General features: G+C 40.3%; 1 protein-coding gene across 4 annotated transcripts in view; it reads left to right on the plus strand.

The window, feature by feature from the left end:
- Positions 1 to 17,048, plus strand: part of HIVEP1 (HIVEP zinc finger 1) — a 140,806-nt gene extending 123,758 nt beyond the window's left edge. For all 4 annotated transcript variants that reach the window (XM_059179257.1, XM_059179260.1, XM_059179258.1 and 1 more), the window contains 2 exons: positions 13,191 to 13,702; positions 15,275 to 17,048. In XM_059179257.1, coding sequence (XP_059035240.1) covers positions 13,191 to 13,702; positions 15,275 to 16,456 — 1,694 coding nt within the window. In that variant the 3' untranslated portion in view covers positions 16,457 to 17,048. The remainder of the gene's footprint in view (positions 1 to 13,190; positions 13,703 to 15,274) is intronic.
- The last annotated feature ends 9,833 nt before the right edge of the window (positions 17,049 to 26,881 follow it).

Below are 26,881 nucleotides of genomic sequence, written 5' to 3' on the forward strand. Positions count from 1 at the left end.
GCTACCCATTTTATCCTTCAGTGCATGAATTCTTGTGCTAATTTCCAAGTGGAGTCGATTTACAGATGCGAGGAACCATTTACTTTGAATGAAGCAGGAGGAATTATAAGTTTCTCGAAGCCAGCCATTAAAATGTGGACACTTGGCATTTGAGAGAAGTTCCCATTTAGTTTAAAACCAGCAACTTGAGCTGTAATTTTAGTCGTTCGTGCTCACGAAGTCTCATCCCTCCAGCCAGCCTGCCCGTGGTGCTCGTCGTCGTCTGGGCCATGCAAAATTGCAGTCTCTGGAATTTCATCCCTGTGCTCTTGGGGTAGTAGTGAGTACTTTCGCGTTTTCACCTTTTGTGTCAAAAACCGTGCTGCCGGCCATTTGCTTTTCGTGCCTTGATCCAAAGAATGTTTTTGTCAACAGAATGCCGGACTGCAGTGCTAGGAATGTTAATACGTGCCCTCGGCTGCCCAACGGGGAGGACTATCCAGTGTAGCCAAGTGCAGCTGCGGATCTGATCTTGCTGGGGTTTAAGTCTAGGGTAATGTGTGGAAGAGCTTGATGTCAGACCGCAGGATTTAAAACCTGTATCATATTTGCCCTTAAAATTAATTGAATTTTTCTAAATGAAATTCTGTCGACATGAAACCTTTACAGTATGTTTCTGTCATTCTGGGATTTTCAGGGAAAATATGAGTACTCCTTTTTAAGAGAACGTTCCATGTACAATACAAAACCATAATAGCTCTGGAGATTTCTGTGTAAGATAAAGTGTTAATACCATTAACAAACGACGCGGATAGGAGTCTTTTGGTTTTACTTCCTGAAGTGAACAAACATGAAACTCTGGCCCCATTATTTTCTTAATGATGTTTTCATCTTTAAAAAACAAAAACAAAATAACCCAGCAACTTATTACTGCCATAGTTGCAGGCTTTACAAGAATTTTCCCCTTCAAGTTAAGGTTGTTTGTGTCTCCAAGTACTGTTTCCAAACGTGAGTAAAACAAAAACAGGCCGCCGAGGCCGGGAGCCTGCAGCTCTGGCCTCCTGTGCATCCGATTCTTCCAGCAGGTGTCACTGTGTAGCAGCGAAGGGAAGCCCCGGCTGCCCTTCCCACCCACACTGAAGTTGGAACTACACCTTTAGAGAAACTGGGTGACAGAGTGTATGGAAACGTTCACTTTTGAAAAAAGTACTGACTCATTGCCTACCTCTTCTTTCCCTCATGAATTTAAATTCACAGAAATTAAGGGAATTAATTTTCCACTTCCATAAATTTTTACTGAGTATTGGAAAAATTTATGAGCAGGGAGGGACTATGTCTATCTAGGAGGACGTAAACTAAATAGAATTTGTAAGGGCCACGCATTTATGAACTTGTTAATAAGCAAGTGTGGATTTATTTATTTATTATTTTTTAATGTCTTGTAGAGTCTCTGGGGGACGCGGAGGGGTGAACTATAGCTTTTACCCTCCTGGAGTGTTACACTCTACACCAAAAAAAAAAAAAAAAAAAAAAAAAACAATTGGGGCAAACTAGTAGGAAATCTGTACATCTTAGCGGCATAATGACAGGACTCCCAAGTGCATGAAAAGCTGGTTGGTCCCAAGTTTTGGCTTTGATGCTTCCTAGCCACAGAGACATCTCTTAACTTCCTTGCTAAGAAGAGTTTGAGATCACTGCTGTCACGTGGTGCTGGTTAGATTGAAACAGGACAGCAGAGCCTGGATGTTGGCCGACTCTTTCTGAAAAGGGCCTGATATTGAGTATTTCATGTCCCGTGGGTCATGTAGCCTCTGTCATGACTACTAACATTTGTGGTTGTGACCAAAGGCTGCTTTGAACAGTTTGTAAACCAGTGAGCCTGCTGCGTGCCGGGTAAACTTTATTGACAAGAACACGCAGCGAGCCACAGGCGGCCCACAGCCACAGTTTGCCAGTGTCGGATAGAGCAGGAACTGTGCACAGCGTGCTGTGGTAGTTCTCGTACTATGTAACGCGCTACGGCGAAATGGACGATACCACAGAGTCTTAAATGGTAAGTTTTCTGAGTAGTTAACAAATCTGCGGTCTCATGCTTGCCGGCTTGTGATCACAGACAAGTCACTTTTCCTGTCTTCGTCTTTCGTCGGCACAATTTCTGATGTGGTAGTAATAGTGTCCTTTGGGCATAGGAGCAGGGCTAACGGGACAGTGATGTTATATGAAAGGACTTGTATTAACACAAGAGAATAGGGTTGGTGGGCTCTGCCTTGGGATGGGTATTTAAAAGGATGCCATTGTCTCCCATTCGTCTGAGCTATCCCTTTTCTCTTTCCTCTGTCACCCTGGAGTATCAGCCCTGTGTAACATACATGTAAGGTATATAATATGTAAGGTAATGATCCAGAGTTTATGTTCAGGTTTCCAGACTTGGGAACTCCCCCTTCAGGAGTTTCAAGACACAGGACATGCAGAGATAAACATTACTCTGTCCTTGTCCTGCGGAAGGAAAGCTACAGAGAGAAATCCCAGCCCTTCTTAACTCCTCTCCAAGCTGTATGCCTGTGGCTCTGTCCAGGGAGAAAGGTCCAGGGAAGCCACTCTGCAGCTTTCCCACCCATCATACCTCCAGCTTTAGTCTGAACCTTGCCGGGATCAAGGCAAAATCAGATTAACATGGAGCCAAATAGTCTTCCGTCCTTCCACATTAAATGATATATGATGTTCTTTTTTAAATCCTTCATGTAAATTGCATGTGTATGTGTGTGTATAAAATTTAAAAATTTTAAAGATTTATACTATTCTACAAGTATTCTTAAACTTCCATAGTCACTACAAAGTCCAGTGTATGTGTTGTGAAGTTAACGTTGAGTGATTAGTTTCCATTCTTGGGGATTGCATTTTATAGGTTCTGCTATGCGTAATCAAATAATTATATGAAGCTTTTAATTTCTGTGCCTATAAACATTCAACTCGTGCATATTTATAAGCTAACTTAATTTCTATAATTTACTGTTGACCTTTCAGAGCACTCTGTAGTTAGATTTTTAAAATAGGATATTTGAATGTGCAACATTTAGCCAGAGACTCAGGAGCCCCACGAACTATGGGCTTGACACTTCAAAATAATTACCTACAGTTTACATTTTTTAAATCATTATCTGAGAAAATATCAAGTCCTTATCTGCTCCTTGTCCTAGTTACGATCAAATAGCATTGGTGTGTATGTAGCGCGAAGCCACATTCTCCTCGAGCCCCGGTGGCTGGAAGAACCCTATGTCCAGCTGACTAAGAGATGCAAAACCAGGTACAAAATACAAGGTAGGAAGAGTTGTAGGTGCTGAAAATTTAACACATGTATTTGGGAGAAATTTCCTGTGCTTCTAAAAATTCACCAAGAGGAGCATTGGATTTGATTTCAAGAATTAATGGTTTCCTACTAAACAATAAGAAAGAGAAAATTGCTTATCAGAGAAAGAAGCCTTGATGGGTATAAAAACAGCAGGGAAGTGGCTATTGTGCAAGTGTATCTGAAAGAGACAGAATATTGGTGTTGAGGGAGTAAAATAAAGACCCTGGAGTGCTGGCAAATTGTTTGTTTTAGGCAACTTTCTAAGAGATTATTTTCATCTTAAGAGAAAAGCTGCAAAACGCGTATAGAGTTCCTGTATACTCCTCACCCAGCTTCCCCTTATGTTAGCATCTTACAGAACTGCGGATTGTTTGCCAACACTAAGAGATTAACTTCAGCTCAACATTAGTAACTCAAGTACAGAAGTGACTTGAGTTTCACCACCGATGTCCTTTCTCTGGCCCAGGATCCCCTTCCGAATCCCGCATGGCGCTTGGCAGTCATGGCTCCTTTGACTCCTCAGATGACTTCCTCGGTCTGTGATGTCTCTCATAACCTTGCCAATTGTAGAGAATACTGATCAGTCATTTTGTAGGATGTCCTCAGAGTGGGGTTTTCTGGTGGATGCTTATGATTGGATTGAGGTTCGCATCATTCGGAACATGCTGTAGAGTGATTGTACTTGTCTCAGTGTTGTCGTATCCGGATATGTCAACAGGTATTATTGGTCACGTTAGCCTATATTAACATGATCTTCCAGGACTCTGGAGGGACTTTGGCTAATCTTCCAGGGCTCTCTACTGTAAACTTACTGTCATTCCCTTTGTAAATATTAAATGTTTATGGGAGATACTTTGAGACTCTGCAGATACTCTGCTTATACGCTGATGTATCTTGCCTACAATGGGTATTACTAGGGTGTTCTGATTTATTAATTGGGATTTTTCTGCAGGGAGAAGTTACCATTTCTTCATTTGTTCTTTCATCCTTTCATTCATTTACATCTGTATGGACTCAAGGATATGTATTTTATTCTTTGGGTTATGATCAGTCTTACTTTTTCTTATTGTGTAGCTCAAGTTCTCATTAGCCATGAAGAGTTGAGGTCTGTTCCTGTGCCCTTTTGACTTGCCCCATCTTTGTTGTTGTTGTTGTTGTTGTTAAGAATTTCCTTATTTTCTAGCACCCCTAGATGTTTCAGCCCTGACATCAACCATTTCTTGAAGGACCTCTGGTTCCCTCTACTGGAGAATGGTGTTTAGAAACCAAGATCTTGCAGGTGGTGTGTTCATTGCTACTGACCTGTCATTGCTTCTGTCCTCCGTCACTGGGTAGAGTTAGGAAGTATATGTACATATGCTAACTCCTACCTACACACACACCTATATTCATTTCTGTATCTGTGGGGGGAGGGGGAGGCATGCACACACACACATACATAAACACACACTTATGCAATATACATGAATAAAACATGAGTCCATATTGATAGTCCCAATTTCAGTCCACACGGTTGATTCTAGTCTCTATTTCCTTCTTTTTCTTTCACCCGCAGTGAGGAACCTGGTCCCCATCTACACTATGTTTACATATTTGTTCAGCTCTAGTTGTTTTTTCTTTTTTTTTTTAAGATTTATTTGTTATGGGGGAAGGGCAGAGGGGAAGAAAGAGAGAGAGAGGGACTGTCAGGCAGACTCCCCGCTGAGCATGGAGCCTGACATGAGACTCAATTCCATGAACCATGAGATCATGACCTGAGCTAAAAACCAAGAGTCAGACATCCAACCGACTGAACCACCTGGGTGCCCCTTGCAGAGCTTTAGTATTAACTAATGAACCAGTTTCAGAAATCCTAACCCACTTGCAAAAAATCAGATTTACAGTTGCAGTCAGTGTTTATGTGCAGTTCTTTTTGTCTTCAGCCTTCACTTCATCCGGTCAGAACCCTCACCCAGAGGGGAGCCTTTTTCCCAACCCTTCAGAGCGGTTATGCAGTTCACTTGTACTTGTTGTGTCATCTGTCTTGGCTTGCATTCCATCTTGGATATGTCCCACAGCCTGACTGATTTTGTTTCTGTTGACATACCGTAAAGTTCACTTCATGGCATTGAGCTCACTCGAGGGCGGTCTTTGACAAATGCATAGAATGGTATGTCCAACCCCACAGTTCAATACAGGGGCATTCCATCACCCCTCAAATTCCCCTGTGCCATTCCCTTATAGACATCTGGTGCCCCTACCCAACAGCCCCTCACAACCACTGATCTCTTTCTTTCCCTATGGTCATGAGTTTTCCAGAGTGCCATATGAAAGGAATAATAGAATAAATAGCCTTGGGGGTCTGGCTTCTTCCATTTAGTTCTTTTGTATTGCTGCGTAGTATTCCAATTGTATCAATGTGCCGTACTTTGTGATCCAGACTGGTGGAAAGATCTAGATTGCTGCCAGTATTTGGCAAATATGAATAAACCTGCTGTAAGACCTTCATGTTAAGGTTTTCATATGAATGTAAGTTCCCATTCCTGCACAGTTTGACATGAGGAGTGGAATCTCTGGGTATTGTGGCTGGGAGACGCATAGCTTTATAACAGGCAGTCAAACTGGTTTTCAAAGTGTCTGTGCCATCTTACATTCCCACCAGCAATGTAGGAGAGTCCAGTGTTCTGTGACCTTACCGGCACGTTTTGAAAAAAATATTCTAATGGGGGGTACAGTGGCATTTCATTGCAGTTTTTACTTGCACTTCTTTGACTGATGACAATGAGCATATTTTCATATGCTCTTTGCTTTCCAGATGCCTTCTTTGGTGAAGTGTTTGTTCAAAAATTTTGCCCATTTTTTTAAAGTGGGATATTTATTTGCTTATTGTTGAATTTTGATATTTTTAAAATAAATCCTAGATACAATTTCTTTGCCCGAAAGGTGCCTTGTAGGTGTTTTCTTGCAGTCTCTGCTTGTCTTTATTCTTTTTTTTGTAGTGTCTTTCTCAGAGAAAAAAAGGGCTTTTAAAAAATATTAATGAAGCCTAGTTGATCAATTTTTTTAAATTGTTTTTGATGTCATACATAAGAAATCTTTTGTCTACTCCAAGGTTACACAGATTTTCTACAGTTCTCTTTAAGAAGTTTTACAGTTTTATATTTTACATTTAGATTGAGTTATTGTATAAGGTATAATGTGTCATTTTTTTCATATGTGGTTGTCCATTTGTTTCAGCAATAATTTATTGAGAAGACTGACTTTCCCCATGGAAACCGCCTGTCAAAAATTTAGCAAACTATATTTGTGTGGTTTTTTACTCTGATTCTCTCCATTCATCTGTTGGTCCCTATATGTCTGTCCTTCTGCCAATACCACACTGCTTGGGTCTGAGCTCTTCAACTTTCCTTTTCCTAAACGTCTCTGGCTATTCTAGTTTTTCTTTCCCTTGAAATATTGGAATCAAGTTGTCAATATCTGTAAAATGCTTATGAGATTTTTAATGGAGTTGTATTGCATCTGTAGATAAAATTGGGGAAGAAATGCTTTCTTAACAATACTGATATTTCCAGTCTGTGAATATTAGTATATCTCTTCATTTATTTCCTGTCTTTGGTTTCTTTAACTAGTATTTTGTAGTTTTCAACATACAGGTCCTTTTTTAAATTTATACTTAGATTTCATTATTTTAGTGCTATTTTAATTAGTATTGTATCTTTAATTTTGAATTCTAGCTTTCATTGGTGGGTCATAGAGTTCTTAAAAGTTTTTTTCTAAGATTTTACTTACTCATTTGAAACAGAGACAGAGTTAGCAAGAGAGAGAGCAGGAGTAGGGAGGAGAGGGAGAAGCAGGCTCCGCACTGAGCAGGGAGCCTGCCTGGAGACTCTTGATCCCAGATCACAACCTGAGTTGAAGGCAGATGCTTAACCAACTGTACCCTTAATAGATTTTCTATTATCCTTTTAATGTCTCTGGATTTATAGTAGTAGTCTCCTTTTCTTTCCTAATGCTGGTAATTTGTATCTTTTTTTCTTGGCCAGTATTACTAGATATTTATCAATTTTATTCTTTCTTTTTTTCAAAGATCCAGCTTTTGGTTTCATTGACTTTCTCTGCTTTTCTTTTGTCGATTTCTTTATTTCCATTCCTATCTCTATTATTTCCTTTCTGCTCCCTGCTTTGGTTTTTATTTTCTTTTTCTAGCTTCTAAATGTGAAAACTCTGATTATTTATTTAAGGCCTCTCTTTGAATAGAAGCGTTTGATACAGTACATTTCCCAATAACCACTTCTTTAGCTGCCTTCCACAGTTTTCATGTTATATTTTAATTTTCATGTAGTTCAAAGTATTTTTGACCTTTCTTTGAGACTTTTTCTTTGACTCAAGGATTATTTAGGAATGTTAGGTAAATCTGGAATATTGGGGGATTTTCAAGCATCTTCCAGTTATTGGTTTCTTGTTTCATTCTGTTTTCATCCAAAAACATACTTTCATTACTTAAATTTGTGGAGTTTTCCTTTGTAGCTCTGAATATGATATATATTGGTAAACGTTCCAAGTATACTTATAAGGAAAACATATTCTCCTTTGGGTGGAATGTTCTGTAACTGACAGCTGGGACAGGTTATTTGATAGTGTTTTTCAGGTCTTCTGTGTTCTGATTTTCTATATTCTTTTTCCATGAATTACTGAGAGTGAAATGTTCTGAAGTCCTCAGCTATAATTGTGGATTGGTTTATTACTTTTTTCAGTTTTAGCCTCATTTATCTTGAGGCTCTGATTTCATTGCTATGCATTTAGGATTATATATGTTCATAGTGAGGCTAACTTTGTATCATTACGTGATGTTCCTGTTCAGTCTTGATAATAATCTTTTTTCTCAAATCTACTTTGTCTGATATTAGTATACTAGTATTTCCATCTGTAATTTAGTTAATCTCATAAGGTATATCTTTCTCCAAACTTTACTTTCAATCTGTTTGTCTTTATATTTAAAATACGTTTCTTGCACACAATACGTATACTTGACACTTGCTTTTTTAAATCCAGTTTAGCAATTTCTCTCCTTTAGTTCACGTTAGACTATTCCTTTTAATGTCATTTTTCCATGTAGTAGAATAAAATGTATCATCTTGCCAGCTGTTTTTTTATTTCTTTTTTTTTTTTACTTAATTGAGCATTTTTTATGATTTTGTTTTTTTTCTTTTTAAATTTTTTCAATTTACTTATTTTCAGAAAAACAGTATTCATTATTTTTTCAGCACACCCAGTGCTCCATGCAATCTGTGCCCTCTATAATATCCACCACCTGGTACCCCAACCTCCCACCCCCCTGCCACTTCAAACCCCTCAGATTGTTTTTCAGAGTCCATAGTCTCTCATGATTCACCTCCCCTTCCAATTTACCCCGACTCCCTTCTCCTCTCTTAACACCCTTTGTCCTCCATGATATTTGTTATGCTCCACAAATAAGTGAAACCATATGATAAATGACTCTCTCTGCTTGACTTATTTCACTCAGCATAATCTCTTCCAGTCCTGTCCATGTTGCTACAAAGTTTGGTATTCATCCTTTCTGATGGAGGCATAATACTCCATAGTGTATATGGACCACATCTTCCTTATCCATTCATCCGTTGAAGGGAATCTTGGTTCTTTCCATAGTTTGGCAACCGTGGCCATTGCTGCTATAAACATTGGGGTACAGATGGCCCTTCTTTTCACGACATCTGTATCCTTGGGGTAAATACCCAGGAGTGCTATTGCAGGGTCCTAGGGAAGCTCTATTTTTAATTTCTTGAGGAATCTCCACACTGTTCTCCAAAGAGGCTGCACCAACTTGCATTCCCACCAACAGTGGAAGAGGGTTCCCCTTTCTCCACATCCTCTCCAACACATGTTTCCTGTTTTGTTAATTTTGGCCATTCTAACTGGTGTAAGGTGATATCTCAATGTGGTTTTAATTTGAATCTCCCTGAGGGCTAATGATAATGAACATTTTTTCATGTGTCTGATAGCCATTTGTATGTCTTGATTGGAGAAGTGTCTGTTCATATCTTCTGCCCATTTTTTGATATGTTTGCCTGTTTCATGTGTGTTGAGTATGATTTTGTTTTATCTCTTCCTTGTCCTGTTATTCATACCTTGTTATATTATTTACAATTATATTTATCCCCTCCTTGACTTTATTATTTATACCTTTTTGAAAAATTGAGTTGTCTTCCTTCAAATAATGGAACATTACTTCACAGGTAGTGTGAAGACTATGTAACAGTGTATCACAATTCCTCCTTTCCATCCTTTGTGCTGCAGCTTTCCTCCCTTCTCCATTTACCAATGCTATAAACACACAGCATACTGTGACTGTTGTGGACATTCAGTTGTCTTTTAGAGCAAGCAATTAAAACTTTAGAGTAATAATTTTATCTTTATCCTATTTCTGAAGCTCTTCATTTGCATGTGTGTGTGTAGATCCACATTCCCATCTAATACTATATTCTCTCTGCCTAAAGAGCTTCCCTTTTACATTTATTGTGAAGTAGGTCTGCTGGCAGTGAATCTGCTCAGTGTTTAGGTTTTTCTAAGAAAGTCTGAATTTCTCCTTCATCTTTGAAAATTATTGCCAATGAGCATAGACTTCTGGGTTGAACCATTTTCTTTTTGTCATTGTTACTGTTTTTCATTGGTAGTGTTTCATTTCATTCCTTTTCGTAGTTTCCTTCTTTCAGCTGAAATTCCCACTAGACGTTTCATGTTGTCCACCATTCCCAGGAGAGCCTTTAACACATCGCTTATTTTAAATGCTCTGGCACATCTGATGTCTGTATCCCATCCAACTGGTTCTGATTGCTTTTTCTCTTCTGAGTATGGTTTTTTTACCCCCTGCCTTTCTGTATGCCTTGTAATTTTTGTTGAGAGCTAGACATCTTCTGTAAGACAGCAGAAACTGTAAACAGTCTTTCTGCCTCCTAAGGGGTGTGTCCCTCCTGCTGGGCCTTTATGTGGGCATTAGAGTGTCTCTAGTTAGGAATCTGACCCTGTGTGAAAGATCCATTGTAGCTATGGCAACTCTGAGAGCACCAGAGGCTTCAGATTGCTACAGAGATAATTTGTCTTTGGGGTGGTGAGTGGATTATGAGAGCAATGCCTGTTTCAGTCCCAATTTTAGGTCTTCCTTGTGTACTATGTCTCAGTGAGAGTCACTGTACACATTTCTGTTCTTCTCCTGTCCCTCGCCCAGCAGTTTTTGGCTGTTACCTGTCACTTAAAGGTCTTAGCTTAGTATTTAAGGGTGAGGAGGAGGACAGGATGCCACCTGTGTTGTGATTCAGGCTGTCTTCCACATGTACCAGGTTCTTGGGTTTCTGGGCCGTGGCCCTTGTGCTTCCCGACCACTGCCTCAGCCGCTGCGGTAACTCAGCTGGTAATCTTTTCCCTCTTCAAGGAGTAGAACTGTTTTTTCTCCTATTCCTCACCTTTCGCCACTGCAGTATGTTTTCACCACTGTCCTGAGTGCAGCGATGCTTGTGCCCTTCCCTTCACAGGGTAGCGTTTCTTCCTAGTGGGAAGGGAGGAAGTGGATCCAGGTGGAATATCTTGTCGTTTCTCTATGGCCGCCACTCCTGTCCTCCATATCTGGATCACAATGGATACTGAGTGCTCTCTTGTGTGAGCACTTGAGTGGGGTTCACAGGATAGAGCCTGCAGGAGAGCATGGTTTCAGAGGATTCACACAATCCTGCCAGACCGTAGTTGGCTCTAACCTGCATGTCAGCTGTTTAGCTGAACTCTTCCAGCCAGTGTCCCATTGCCTCCACGCCAGGTGATGCAGACTTGCTGTCTCCTCTCTTCCTGCAGACACTGTCTCCACTTGGAGTTTGGACTCTTTGACTAGGATCTCAGCTTTACGAGGCATATTGAAAAAGTTGGAAATATAAAATTAGGCCTGTTCTTTTTAAAAATAGAGTAATAGTTCTTAAGGAAAAGCAAGTTTCATCCTAGTTAGATTTTGTAGCAGGGCTGACCTCTGATGAAATCAGCCTCCCTCTCCAGTCACCCGTTCTCCTAATCATCTGGTATTTTCTGATTTTCTTCAACTTTCCCCTTTAAGAGGAGAAAAAAACAAAGTACCTAAAAATGTCTGATTTGGCACTATTGTGGCAAACTCAAAACAAATGGGTAATTACGCTTCAGTTTTAGAATTTCAAACATCAGATAGGATTGCAGAAAGGTATCTGTGAGGCAGGAGGCACAGCAATTACCCAGAAACCACCCATTCCATCTCTAGCATGGGCACCTGGTGGGGATTCAGCAAATCAGTGTTATTTTATAGCAAAACAGCAGAACCCCTCAGGCAAAAAGCAAATGAAAATCATATTTTAAAGTAGCCTACATGCATATGTTTTTGTTCTTGAATGTTTTAATTCTAAAAGTAACATATACTTGAGATAAACAACTTAAAAATTCTAACCCATTCCGTCTTTTTGAAATAATCACCCTCAGATGTTTTGGTGTCCATCCCTTAAGACATTTCTCTGAGAACTTATCTTTGTCATATACAAGGAGTAGTAAAATAAATCAAGATGCAGATCATTTGCTATATGCAGGAAATAAACCTCTTCAAAATACATGTGTAAAATCAGATGTTAAGAAGTATGTAAATGAAGAATGTTTCAGAGCTAAGTTGAACACAATGTGATGTCTTTATTATGGCTCATGACAAAAAATTAGGGTGGACGTTTTGCATTCATCTTTCTCCTATATTTTTTTTTTTGAAGTTTATTAGCTTTCTAAGGGAAAGCACCTTTAATTTTGTAAGATTTTTGAGCAGTTAGAGTTCTAAATCCAGTTCCACATGAGCTTATGAGAATTTTAAAACCATTTGAAACAGGACCTTCTTGAATATTCTTTGTTAAACACAGTCCCACATGAGGATATGAAGCTGATATGAATGGCTTTTAGTTAACGTTCCTCTTCGTGTGAGGAGTTGAATTATCATAATGAAAAAATGATGGGAAAATTTAGCACCTCTCTTAGTAAAAAAGAAAATAAAAAGTAGATGTCTTAAATATTAAAGAATATTACTACCCAGAGGACAATGGAAACATATCTAAAATACTATTCACATATTAATGCAAATATTTAATATAATTATTAAATAAAATTATTTCACTTACTAATACAAATGGCCTCAGGTTTTTGTGTTTGTTTTTATTTTAATTTGTCCAATAAAAGGGAAATACAAAGTAGTAAGAAAGAGCTCAGGAAGAATTGTGTTGAACTCAGTTTTGGGTTTTTTTTTTTGTTTTTTGTTTTTTTTTAAGATTTTATTTATTTATTTGAGAGAGAAACAGTGAGAAAGAACATGAGCGAGGAGAAGGTCAGAGAGAGAAGCAGACTCCCCGTGGAGCTGGGAGCCCAATGCGGGACTCTATCCCGGAACTCCGGGATCATGACCTGAGCCGAAGGCAGTCGTCCAACCAACTGAGCCACCCAGGCGTCCCAAACTCTCAGTTTTTTAAATATCTTTCAGTCTTCTTTAATAGTTAAGGCCTTTATTTCTGATTTTCTTGTTATAACTGCCCTTGCCTGTCTACTCTTCCGGAGGTCCATTTCACATTCTGCATCCCTAACAAGTGTCCTGGCCATTCCACTCTCTGTCAGCACCTCCCCTCTCTGATTCCTGGACTGACTGACCTATTCTTCCCCTCACCACTCTCCTCACCTAACCTGTTGGCTTTTTGTGTGTAGAGCCCTCATTTGTTCTATTCCTCACAACATTGCTAAGCTTATAATAATAATAACAACAACAACAATAAAAGGTTGCACTTGTCCACATGCAAAACATTCTATAACATAGTCCCTTGGTTGTTTTTATTAGATGAAAAGCCAAGATTTGGTTTCGAGCGGTCTGGGTATGACCTTGAAGAATCAGATGGCCCAGATGAGGATGATAATGAAAACGAAGATGACGACGAAGACAGTCAGGCCGAATCTGTCTTGTCAGCAGCTCCCTCTGTTACGGCCAGCCCGCAGCACCTTCCATCTAGAAGTAGCCTCCAGGACTCTGGGAGTGTGGAGGAGGACATCAGGATTGCTGACTGCTTCTCTGGGGTGCACACTGACCCGATGGACGTTCTGCCCAGAGCCTTGCCCACCAAGATGACTGTGCTAAGCACAGTGCAGTCAGACCATAGCAGGAATACAGAGTCCCCGGCAAAGACCAGGCAGCATGGTACAAAAGACGGAGAAGAACCAACGACTCCTGTAGACTCTTCTCAGTCACCCGACACTGCGCCCAGATCCCCATGTCACCAGATGTCTGTAGACTACCCAGATTCAGAAGTAATTCTGGGAGGTTCTGTGGCTGGAAAGACTATCACTTTAACACAGGTAAATACTTTGTTGTTGGTTTCCTTTCGTTTAACCTGTTAAATAGGGGGATCCTAATGGCTTGAGAAAATAATGGACTTAAATTATTTACTTCCGGCTAAATCACTTTGTTTAGCCTTAACTTTTTGTTTTATTTAAGGGTAAAGGAAATTTGTGTCTTTTGGTTTCTTGCTAGGTATTCTAATCAGAGTTCACATATTGTCATCATAAATCTGTAAAAGGACCAAATGGATCTTGAAAATCAATTCATTGAAAAAATATGTATGTGCCCTTAGGAACATGAACCTTGGGACCTCGTTGTCCCCGTGCTTACCCTGAGTTCTTTTTCCACTGGCATTGATGTGATGTATTTACACTAAATTATCCATTTTGTACTTTTTCCCCATTGGCAAGACAGCTACCAGATTTTGTGGCAAAGTTGGTGTGACCCAAATAATGTACCAAGAAGTTCACTTTGCTTGAATGATCGAAGTGCCGTGGCACTTTAGAGAGCTTCCTGCCAGAAAACCGGCTCAAGGCCAGACACAGGCCTACAGAAACACAACCTACATGTGCTGTGAACAAGTCTCTGCTTTTACCCCTGGCGTGGCTCATGAGGAATATTTAAGTCTGTGACGAGTATAGTCATCTCCCTGACACTTGTCTTGCCTCACGTATGGATTGACGATGGTCATAGGATGTATTTTTAAACGGGGCAGATTCTGGTTTGGGAGGAAACCCTGGAGAAAAATATACTCTCTGCAAGCTTGGCTTTCTAGAGACTATTCCTAAATTAATATAGTTTAACTTTATTGCACTAATACTTAAGTCCTATTTGATATTTAAGTTAGCATATGCATTATTGTAACTCTGTAATGTAGATATTATCAAGAAAAAGCTAATATTTAGGTGATAGTCTCGTTCGGGAGGGAGATTGGCAAGATTTGTTCCTTTTCGACTTCCAGATTTGGCCACCTGTGCTCTCATCTTCTCTAGCCTAAAATGACTGACACACCTCGCAGTGCCTAGAAATCTGGTTTTCAGTAGACATTTCGTAAGTTTATGAATGAAGGAATGAAGGAACGAAGGAATAAATAAACTGCAGATTTTTTTTTGAAATTAATGACAACCAGTCTTCCAGTTGATTTTCCCTTAGAGTTGACATTGATAGCCAGCTAGTGTCACAATTTCTCACTAACTCCTAATCTCTAAAATAGGGTAGAGCTGGTAGTGCCATCAATAACAACCACCACAACAGAAGTAGAACAACAGTAGTGTAATTACGGCTATGCCACAAGGTTAACTTTCCTATAAATGAAATGATACCCAGGAAATTTGATTGAAAACTGCAAAGTAATATACAAAATGTGTTGCTGTTATTGGTACTCAAGATTAAAGATGTAATAGATTTTTTTTAGTTGGCAGTTTATTTATTTATTTTTTTAAATGTAAACATCCTTTTCAGCAAGCTTGTAATTTTTATACAAATATACATGCTTCCGCCTGGTTAGGAAGAATAGATTTGATGCCAGCAATTTAGCTCCGTGACCGAGAAAGCCATGCTCTAAAAGGGTTTTGTGTCCTGCCTTTCAGAGCGCAGCATCTGTAAGACTTCCTCCTCCTGCGGCGGAGCGCTGCCCTCAGACAGCAGCGGGGGTTCCTTTGGGGGCCTCGCCTCAGCCTGACGCTCCAGAACAGAAGCAGCAAGTGACCCTCCAGCCCCCGGCAGGCCTGCCCTCCCCCCAGACTCATCTGTTCAGCCACCTTCCTTTGCATTCTCAGCAGCAGTCCAGGACACCCTATAATATGGTTCCAGTTGGGGGGATCCACGTGGTACCTGCCGGCCTCACGTACTCCACGTTTGTGCCCATCCAAGCTGGGCCAATGCAGCTGACGATCCCAGCCGTCAATGTCATTCACAGGACTGTGGGCGCTCCCGGGGACTCGGCCACGGAGGCTTCGGGCACCACCCACGCCGCGGGAGTGGCTGAATTAAGCGGCGTCGTGCCATGTATCCCCATTGGCCAAATCCGAGTGCCGGGCCTGCCGAACCTCAGCACCCCGGGCCTGCAGCCGCTGCCGTCCCTGAGCATGGAGACCGTCAACATCTTGGGCCTCACCAACACGAACGTGGGCCCTCAAGTGCACCCGCCGGGGCTCGCCCTCAACGCCGTGGGGCTGCAGGTTCTGACCGCAAACCCTTCCTCGCAAAGCAGCCCCAGCCCCCAAGCGCACATTCCAGGCCTCCAGATCTTGAACATCGCGCTGCCTACCTTAATCCCCTCGGTGGGGCAAGTGGCCGCCGTGGACACGCCGGGCGCCCCCGAAATGCCGCCCACCCACAGCAGAGCGCGGGAGGCGCCGCCCAAGCCCGCCCCGGCAGCCGGCGCCCACCAAGGCGGCGGGACCACGTCTCCTCAGGGGTCTCCTCAGGTCCAGCGGGCAAATGCAAAAAAAGTTCCAGACCCCTCTGCCCCCACAAGAGACCCGGCCAGGCCCGATGGCTCGGGTAAAGCAGACACAGGGAAGGCCGCCTCTGTGAATCATGTGAAGCCCCAGCCTGAGCTCGCGCGGGTGCAGGGCGAAGTGGCCTGTGCCGCCGAGCCTCCTCCACAGGTGCGTCCTGAAGCCTTCCGGGAGCCCCCCGGCCGGCCCACCCTCTCTCCGGACAGAGCGGCGCCCAGGCCCGCAGCACCGCCCCGGAGGCAGGCCGCCACCCAGTTCAGCGACGTGAGTAGTGACGACGATGAGGACAGGCTTGTGATAGCGACCTAGGGGCTCTTTATTGGGGGTGGGGGGGCGGGTTGGTTTGGTTTGGTTTTTTGGTGTTTTTTTTGTTTTTTTTGTTTTTTTATATAACACTTAAAGGTTTCTTTGAAAACCCTCCTTTCCTTAAAGCACATTTTTCTGACATAAACTCATGACTAATCTTTGTGCAATCATGAACTTTTGACCAATAATTGTTGTTTTGTGTCCGCTCCAGCCATTTTTGTACATGTTGTATAGACACTTGTGCCTTTTAGGAGTTTATGTTTAGAAGCTGTACAGATTGTTGAATATCTATATACATAAAATATATATTATATATGTATATGAAAACCAGGTAGTTATTTGTGTTTAGAAAAAAGAAAAAAACCTGTCAAATAAATCAAATGATTAAATTATATGTTGCATTGTTAAATATAAATTTTTATGGCTGTGGGGCAGAGTTTCTGTGTATAAATTAGTATGTAAACTCCATATTTATTGTATTCATATTAGTCTTTGAAAATGGGTCTGTCCTTCTTGTGTAAGACAGTAACTTTACACTTCAGACAGATTTTCTGTGTCATGAAATGTTTCAGTAAAATATTGTTTACTGACTTTACCATTGCTTAAGTTGTGCCTTCTTTATATACCCATAGTCAGTAATCTGTATTCAGAAAAGAGCCACCCAGCACATTCTTTCCACACTTACACCCACCCTTATTTTGGAAAAACGTGTGAAACTTGGGGAAGCCCATATGACTGAGAGGCTTACGTTACTTATTTTTGAGAACTCATTTTATAGGTATTAACTTCCAAAAGATTCAGTACTCATGAACACCTGCAAATAGGTAGAGCATATAGCCTGGAATGGGCAAAGTTCCTAAATGCGGTTGTGACAATTTCTGGTAAACATAAAATAACTTAAAAACAATTGGATGGGAGTGCCTGGGTGGCTCAGTGGGTTAAGCCTCTGCCTTTGGCTCAGGTCAGGATCTCAGGGTCCTGGGATTGAGCCCCACATCAGGCTCTCTGCTCAGCAGGGAACCTGCTTCCGCCTCTCTCTCTGCCTGCTGCTCTGCCTACTTGTGAACGCTCGCTCTCTCAAATAAATAAATAAAATCTTAAAAAACCAACAACAACAATTGGATGAGGCCCGTGAACCCAGTCTCTCGGGCTCCGCCGCCAGGTCTGTTCATTACCCACTGGCTCTTTCCCTCATAGGAAGCCCTACTGATGATGCTCAGAGAACTCTCTGGCCAAACGCACAATGCGGAGGGTCCAAGATTGACAGAGCCAAACTCAGACTTATAAATTACTCTCGTAACTCTCTTTAGAAATGATTATTTCCTGCCCTGTAAGGCTTAACCACCCTTCCTCGTTCAGAAAACATTCACAGTTCCCATTGCAGTGATTTGCATTATTACTTAAGCATTACACATGCTAGATTGTGAGAAAGCGTTTTAATATTGAAATTGAATATGTAGCATATCATTAAGGCAATGTATTCAGATTTTTTAAAGCACTCCTTCATGGGGATACCAAGGGTGTGAGCTGGAGAGACAACAGACTACTGGGGGAAGTACTGGAGACCTGCTGTTGGCCAGTCCCTGCTTTCTGTGACTTTGGGAAAGGCACCTGCCATCTTAGCCTGCGTGCCCTGAGCCTAAATTATGATCTCTAGTATGCAGTCTAGCCCCAGCAGGCTTAGATGGGTCTGTGATGCTTTTGATGCGTGTTTGAATTTTTATTTACACTTACTGACAGATTAACAATTACCAAAAATACAAAAAAAAAAAAAAAAAGTTTTCTAAGATAGATTGGAAAAGAATTCTAGAAACTTATTTATAAGAATTGCATTGCTCCGTCAATATAGTTGTTGAAAATGAGGTCCATTATCTGTCAGATTTCTCAAAATTCATGTTTTAACTTTATGTCATGCTTCCTATTATACTTTCTGTTGCACTTTGCCTAACATTTTAAAGCAGTATAGCAAACATTTTCATTCTAGAATCATATTTTAGGTATGTACAACTTCTCTAAACTCAAAAGTTTTAATGCTCAGAATTTGGTAATTGGTTTGTTGTTGTTGTTTGTTTTTTTAGTTTGTATGGATAGAATTTTCTTAATTTGAAAATGTTTCTACATTTAACCAAATACCAAATGTTCTGATGTATTTGGATGCTCCCTTGAGAATTTCATAATGCTGTATTACTTCTTAAGGTTCTTTTGTAGTCTTGACTTTTCAAGATTCATTAAATTATACACATACCTTTAAAATTAGTGACTTTAATACTTCAAGATGACATTCAAATAGTTGGCTAACGTTTGAAATATGCAGCTAAGTGAGAAACCCAAGTCTGGGCCATTATATTTTGAAATAGTCACATAAAACATTAGGGAATAATTCTGAAAACTTTCTGCAAAGTCATTTTTTCCCACAGAGCACTGTTATTCTTTTATTTTTTCAGTGTTCCAAGATTCATTGTTTGTACACCACACGAGCACTGTTATTCTTAAATATAAGTGACTTTCAAATAATGCAATCCAGAGAGCTGGTGAGCCTACATCTGACTTTTATTCTCTTGTACTGAAAGACCCAGGTCACTAGAAAACTAGAGCACAATGACCATAGCAAACCCCTGTGATAAGTTCTTAGCCAAACAGGTGAAAAGCATGATGTGATAAAATTTCAGTATCTCCTTGTAGGAACCCACTGCAATGTCACTCTCAGAAGTATTGAAAATAGCTAAGGAACCAAAAGTCTGGTTGGTATCTGACTGGCTAAGTCAGTAAGGTGTGCAACTCAATCTCAGTGTCTCAAGTTCAAGCCCTATATTGGGTGTAGAGATTACTTTTTAAAAAATTAATAAAGCTTATCTAATAAAACTTCTGAAGAAAAAAAAGCTCATCTTTCTAGTTCTTAAAGGTTGGTAAATCTGTGTATGAAAATGTGTGGCGTTAACCTAAGTTAGTGGCATTCAAGTAATCTGTTTTCATTCCCCAAACTTTAGGCTGCAATGGTACTTAATTTTTTCAGAATGATAATTAACTGATAATATTTCACAAAGAGATTTTGTCTCTTTTTTTTTTTTTTCATAATACAGCCATGACTTTCATTTCGTGGGAGCAGCATAAATAACACTCATATTAGTTAATCTCTTATCTGAATTTTAAATGATAGGGCTTAACAAGGCTTATGGAGCGGTTCATTATTTTTGTTGGAAGACTGTCAAGGTATTTCTTGATGCATATATCAAAATATAACATCGGTGCTTTTCTTTACTTTTAAGCTTATGTTTTGAGATCAAGTGTAAGCAACACCAAAAGGTGACTTATCACAAAAGGTGATATTAAATCTAAGACAAGAACCTTCTTCTAAACTGTTTTCCCATGACTTTGAGTTAACTATTTAATATTCAGTGAAGATATATATGGTATTATATATAATACAATAGTTTATATATAGTATTTTGTAGTATTTATATTTATAGTATTTTAATGACCCTGACTCTCTGCCATCATTTTTTTAAAAAAGAGAACAAATTTAAAGCAAAAAATGGTAAAATACTTTTCTCTACACATTTTAGAATCTGAAAGTCATGAGGCTCTTACCTATATCGGGGTCATCTAGAACCTTGCATATATAAGGTTCTGTGGAAGGAACCGCAGACATCAGAGTTAAAGCAGAGATAGAACCTACTGGAGGATGTAACCTGTCTCCTGAACCAGGCTCAGGCCTGAAGCAGACTCAGGCACCCCAAATCCAACATTTATTTTAAGTACCAACCAACTCCAATACAAGGCAAGGTACAAAAGAAATTAGAAGGCACACTTTCTACCCCAAAGGAGCATGCCTGCCTAAGACTTAGGCCATATAAACTAGAGAACAATACTAGACCACACACGTCTTAGGAACCACAGACTTGAAACATTTTGGAGGTAGGAAGTTATTATCTTAAGTAATTAAAGAACGATTTGCGTATGTTGAGGACCGCTGTATTTTGAAGGAGGAGTTGGATTTGGGACTTTCGAATAGAGATAATGCTAAGCAATAGAACAGAAATAGCTGAGATGATTATGTTACTTAAAAACTATGCCTGGGTAGGGGATGCCTCGGTGTCTTAGTCCACTGAGCATCAGATTCTTGGTTTCAGCTCAGGTCATGATCTCAAGGTCATGAGATGGAGCCCCACATCAGGCTCCAGACGTAGGGTGAAGTTGGCTAAAGTTTCTCCCTCTCCTGCCCCTACACGCACTCGAACTCTCTCTCTCATAAATAAATAAAATCTTTAAAAAAAATAATGTTCCTGGGAAGCCATCTAAGTGGAAGAGAAGATTCACAAGGGCTTTCAAAAAATATTTATTTAGTACCAACAATATAGAGATCACTTGGGAGTTCCAAATTTAATGCAATTAGGTGTCTACCCTCTCGGTGCTTAAGTTCTGGTAGAAGAGTAAGTGTAAGACACAGTATCTCAAGAGGCATAAGAGTGGAACAGTAGTTCCCCTTTATTGGTGGTTTCGCTTTCTGTGGTTATAGTTGCCTGCGGTCAACCTTGGTGGAGGCAGGTGTCTCCCCGGCCCCTCTTCAGCAGGCAATTAGTAGCCTAACACTTCGCCACAGTGCCCGTGTCACTCATCCCACATCATCTCAACACACATCGTCACGGGAAGGGTGAATATGCCACAGTAAGTTAAGAGAAAAGAGACCACATTCAAGTAACTTGTACTATAGTACGTTATAATTGTTCTAAGTTAAGTGTTACTGTTGGGGCGCCTGAGTGACTCAGTCAGGTAAGCATCTGTCTTTGGCTCAGAACAGGATCCCCGGGTCCTGGGATCAAGCCCCGCGTTGTGCTCCCTGCTCAGAAGAGAGTCAGCTTCTCCCTCTCCTGCTGCTGCTTTCCCTCCCCTTGCTTGTGCCCTCTTTTTCCTCTATCTCTCTCAGATAAAATCTTTTTTAAAAAGTTACTGTTGATCTTTTATGGTGCCTCATTTATACATTAAATTTTATCATAGATATCTATGTATTGGAAAAAAACAGCAAATAGATGGTTTGGTACTGTCTGTGGTTTCGCACATCCACTGTTTTGGGGAAGGGTCTTGGAACATATCCCCACAGATAAGGAGGCTACTGGACAACCAGGAACAGTAGTGCAACTAAGGGGGAGCTGCTGGTGAAATTGATCAGGGAATGCTTTGTGAAGCACGTGACATTTAAGCTTGGCCTTGAAGGGACTTCACTAAGCAGAAGCAGTTGAAGGGAAGGACATTATGGACAGAGGACGTGGAGGGCAACCAGTATTTATCCCTGCTATGTGTTGTTGGTAATCTCAGACCTAGTCAGGGGTTATCCTCCCACTTTATAGACAAGCAGGCTGCCTCTTTCATTGTTTTGAATCTTCATGCTGCAGCAGGAACCAGTATTTGGATGTAGGATTGCATGACAACAGTGTTGCACAGAAGCAAAGGTGCAGGAATCAGGAAGAAGGATCAAGATGAAGGGAGCAGACAATGTTTTAGTGGTTTAGCAAGCACCTGACATAGCCATGGTGATACTGTGGGAACAGGGACAGAATTGAAGGTGATTAGAAGTGTGTGGGCTGGGGTGCCTGGGAGGCTCCGTGCGTGGGTTAAGCATCTGCCTTCGGCTCAGGTCATGATCCCAGGGTCCTGGGATTGAGCCCAGCATCAGGCTCCCTGCTCAGCGGGGAGTCTACTTCTCTCCCTCTGCTGCTCCCCCTGCTTATGCTCTCTCTCTCTGTGTCAAATAAATAAATAAAAACCTTAAAAAAAAAAAAAAAAAAGAAAGTGTGTGGACTCCTCATGTGACGGGGCACTCACGGGCTCAGAGTCATTCATGCGGGGAAAGAAGTGCCATTTCTTTAATGGGAGAATAATTTAGGGGAAGAGCGGGCAATAACAGGCCAGAGAAGTGAGGAGGAAAAGGAAATAATACAGGGAGCGTGGAAAGCAGACACACTTGATCCATTACCGAGCTGGCCACAGTATTTCTTCTTAATTGGTGGACTCAATAAAATTACAGGAGACATTTATTGACCATGCAAACAGATGAAGATCAATGTGCAAGAAGATTGGGCCAGCTGGAAAGATGGGCTGGATCTAAGACACAACAGGGAAAATTAAACTATACTAAAAATGTAGCAGTTTCATTTATACAAAGTTCAATATGTGCCATTCTTATCCACCTCCCCCAAAAAAGCATTGTCTTGGGGATATTAGAAATACATCAGTTAGACCCGCATGCAAAAATCACCAGGCTCTGTTCTCTCGTGGACCGAATGCCACCGGAGTATTCTGTGACTTCTGGACCCCAGGCCTGAGCAATATAGAAACAAATGAGCACATTTTGGAGGCCATCAGGCTCTGGAAGGCCAAGCCTTGGGTAGGGCCTTGGTGAGAGGACCGCAGGCAGGAGCACCAGGACAGTTCATCATGATGGGGAAGAAAGCACTGCAGGAGAGTCACAGCAGCAGAAATAATACAGAGGGATCATAATGAATAATAATAATAATAATAAAGAAAATAACCATAAAGTTATCTTTCCAGTAGGGAAGAGAGAGTTTGGGGATTATGAAAAAAAGAGCAGACCATTGTGATGGAAATGCCACGTCTCCATTAACTTTTGTGTAAAACCAGGATTAGCCTCACAGCCAGCAGCCAGTGGGAATTCATGGCTCTCAAACTAAAACTCACATTTGCATAATAACCAGACATAGAAGAATATATCTTCAGGGAAGACTGCAATATTAAAAATTCTACTGTTTCACCAATCCTTTAAGATCTATCCGCAACCAGCCTGGGGAGAGCCTGCCAAACCGTTCTCCCCTCCACTTTGTTCTGAAGCGAGTTCTACAAGAACACCACTTCCGAGCGCGTGAGTGCTGGGGACAGTGTCTGCTCTGGGAATGTGCCGTTGAGCTGAGAAGAGGCCCAGAAACTAGAACCAGTGGCCCCAGCCACGTTCTCACAGCAGGGAGAAGGACCAGGCAGGTGTATCTCTCAGAGTCACGAATCACTTTTTGCTCATTTTGTAGTTGGGCTGTTTTTTAAATAAAAAGTCCTTGTGACCTAGAACAAGAGTGTTCTCATCCCTGTGCTTCTTTCTCTGAGAAGTTAGGGCTGTCTCGTTCCAATAATGCCTGAGGTTACATTGGAAATGAAGTCTATATCCCAGCACACGGAAGCACTGTCCTTTGGCAGTTCTGGCTTTTGGTAGGTGTGGAGCTGCACATTGGGGCGAATGATGGAAGAAAGGTAAGCTTTCCATTTTATTTCCTCATCACCCAAACCACGTGCCATGCTGAAAGATGTAGCTGACTTGGGTTATTGGGATGAAACTCCAAATTAAAGCTGAACATTTCCTGGCTTAAAAGGATATGAGAAATTCATTTTCAGAATTAGGTAAATTTTCTTACTTAAACTAATAAGGTATCTGCACAAAAGTTTTGAGATCATCCATGGATTCAATGGAGTATTTTATGAACAAGTCTTATATATAATGTCTATTTTATGAACAAGTCTTATAGATAACCTTATATATAATGCAGTATTTCTAATTTTGATAATTACGACAACTGTTATATGATGTTATTCCCATTTTATGGCTGAGAATATTGCCTAAGGGTAACAAAGTAGTGAGGCTGGGCTTGAAAAGTAGGTCTTTTTTTTTTCCCACTGTACCGTCTTGCTTTTCAGTAATGATTTACAGTAATTGGGTTGTATTGTATTCATTTCTAGGTGAAAGTCTACTTAGCATTCATAAAACATCCCATTTAAATTTCCGATTGAAATGAGTACATCCAGTGCCATGCATATTTGTATAGATATTAGATTTTATAACCTTTCTCTATGCCCTTTCTCATAATTGATATAACAGGAGTCATAAAAATATTTAGTGAAGAAATATTTAATTTAAATAGCAGGAGATAAAATAGCAATGCAAAGTGACAATTCCAATCAAGCATAAAACGTGTAAATTTCCGAAGTGTATTAGATTTCAATTATTAGTCACTATTCAGAAAAACATCTTTGTTACACATCTTATAGTGGCAAAAGCCAAATGATGGGAAAGTGGAACATCAGTTCACATGGTTTCTGATATACATTTGGGTTGAACACAGCATAACATTATATCATAAAATCTCTGACTCTGATCCTTTCAGAAATATTTTCAAAAAGAAATAGAGCAATTTTCTGTTACTTTTGATAGAGAAGATTTTTTAAACGTGTTTCTCCTGCAAGAGGCAGCATCAAATTGTACTTTTTAAAATGTCTTAAATTACACTATTTAAATATAATGCAAAGAAAGCAAAGATCAGAATTTAGAAGGAAATGAAGACATTAATAAATTCTTTTTACAGAACAAGTAAGAGAGAAAAAAAAAGTTGATCTCCTTAGCAAATGACTCCGTATCTCGGAATAAACCAGTAGAGGTAACTATATAGAATTCTTATTTTCTTCCAGAATTCACTTTTGGAATCTGGGTTATAATAGTAAATAATTAGATACCTTTCATAACGCCCACGTATTTGCGAGTTTTATAAATATAAAGACCAATAGATATTTGTTATGTAGTTGGTTTTGCCGGAGACAAGACATCTTTCATTCATTCGTTTTCAGTTACTTGAAAGAGAGTATGTTTAGTTATTTACCTATGAATGTTGCCAAATGGGATCTAAGGAAACCATGTTAGGTGAAAGACAACAGGACTTTACATTCCTGGAGGTCAATCATGGAAAGAAAAGCCAGCTTTGAGATCAGTCAATTAGCCAGGCATGCTTAGTTTGCTTTGCTAATAGCAAGGCTTAGTTTTGCCCAGTCGGGTCAAATGTTAAGACTCGTTCTGATTCAGCAATCGTGTCCTTTGATACCTTTGAATTTAGTTCTTTTGGAACATCTTTATGCATCCATTACACATTAAGACATTTTCTGTTACTTCCACACTCATACACACTAGAAGTAGTTCTCCAGAAGTAGTGTTAAGATTTCATGCTGAATCTGCTCATTTATAACCAACCATGTATCATCATCATCATAATTATGGTAAGATCCAGTCCTCGTTGAAAGTATATTAACTATTCTGATAAAATAACTCACACCTTTTCAGTCTCCCAGGGGTTGCCGCCTTTTGAACTCCTAATGTTGCTGATAATAAACGAATTTCAGAAAATAATCTATGAGGAGAAAAATAATTTTTACGACTCACCTTTTTCAAAATGAATTTCAGATCTCGATCACTAACGACTTCATTTTGTGAATGACCATGAAGTGAAATGCTTAATAAAAGATATTTTTCTTTGTCTCAGCTTCTGTTGGAAATAGTTGTAAAATGTTTAGTACATGGTACCTCAATCCTTTTTGACCGCCTGAGCAACCCTGAACGCCTTCAGGTCAATGCTCTGAAGGTTCTTTAAATAGGAGATAAAGATCAGACCTGACACAGGGACCCCAGGGGCCTATCCTGGAAAATGTTTTGTTTGTTTTGTTTTGTAACTAAACAAATTCCTGTGAACTCTTTGTTGTCATTTTTCCGAAATCCTTCAAAAAAAGAGAGGGATTTGGAAGACAAAACAGCGTCAAAACAATTTAAAGCGTCTTCTATAGGTAGAGTCCTATATTCTTTTGAATTTCAGCTGAAATAGAGAAAATATTTTGTGACAGACTTTCATTATTGTCTCTTAGAAGCACTGAAAGCTTTCATGGCTACTGTTTTACCATTGCCACTGAAGTAACTTCCTCTCCAGCAGGTAAAATGTGGGCTGAATGGGTTTGTAAATGATTTGTAATATAAAGTAACCGATTAGTTAGACTTGTGCATTTCATTACAATTTTGTCCAGAGTTAGGGGCCACCTAGGTTGGTCGGCTGGAGAATGAGCCTTCATTTAATCTTGGCTTATTTCAGTGGCCAGTGATTACTTTGCTAACTGCTGTGACTCATCTCACAAATTTATGATCAAACAGAATAGGAACAAGAAAGAAGGGATGCACAAAAAATACCTCAAGCTTCATAAGCCACACATTGCAACAAATGATTAGCATAGATACTGTGTGTTCTATAGTTTATCTGTTTATCAAATCAAAACATCAGCCTCAGTCTTAGTTCCTTTAAGTATTACATGTAGAAACAAGTAACATAGTGCATATGGAAACAAGGAAATCTTAAGAACAGATTTCTTAGGGGGTGCCTGGGTGGCTCAGTTGGTCAAGCGTCACACTCTTGATTTTGGCTCAGGTCATCAACTCAGGGTCATCAGATCGAGCCCCATTGAGGGGCTCTATACTCAATAAGGAGTCTGCTTGAGATTCTTTCTCTCTTCTCTCCCTCTGACCCTCCACCCACTCAAGCTCTCTCTCAATAAATAAATAAATCTTTTTTAAAAAGGGGGGTCACCGGGGTGGCTCTTTGGGTTAAAGCCTCTGCCTTGGGC

The sequence above is a fragment of the Mustela lutreola genome, chromosome 6 (genome assembly GCF_030435805.1).
Source record: "Mustela lutreola isolate mMusLut2 chromosome 6, mMusLut2.pri, whole genome shotgun sequence".
In the NCBI taxonomy this organism is placed as follows: domain Eukaryota; kingdom Metazoa; phylum Chordata; class Mammalia; order Carnivora; family Mustelidae; genus Mustela; species Mustela lutreola.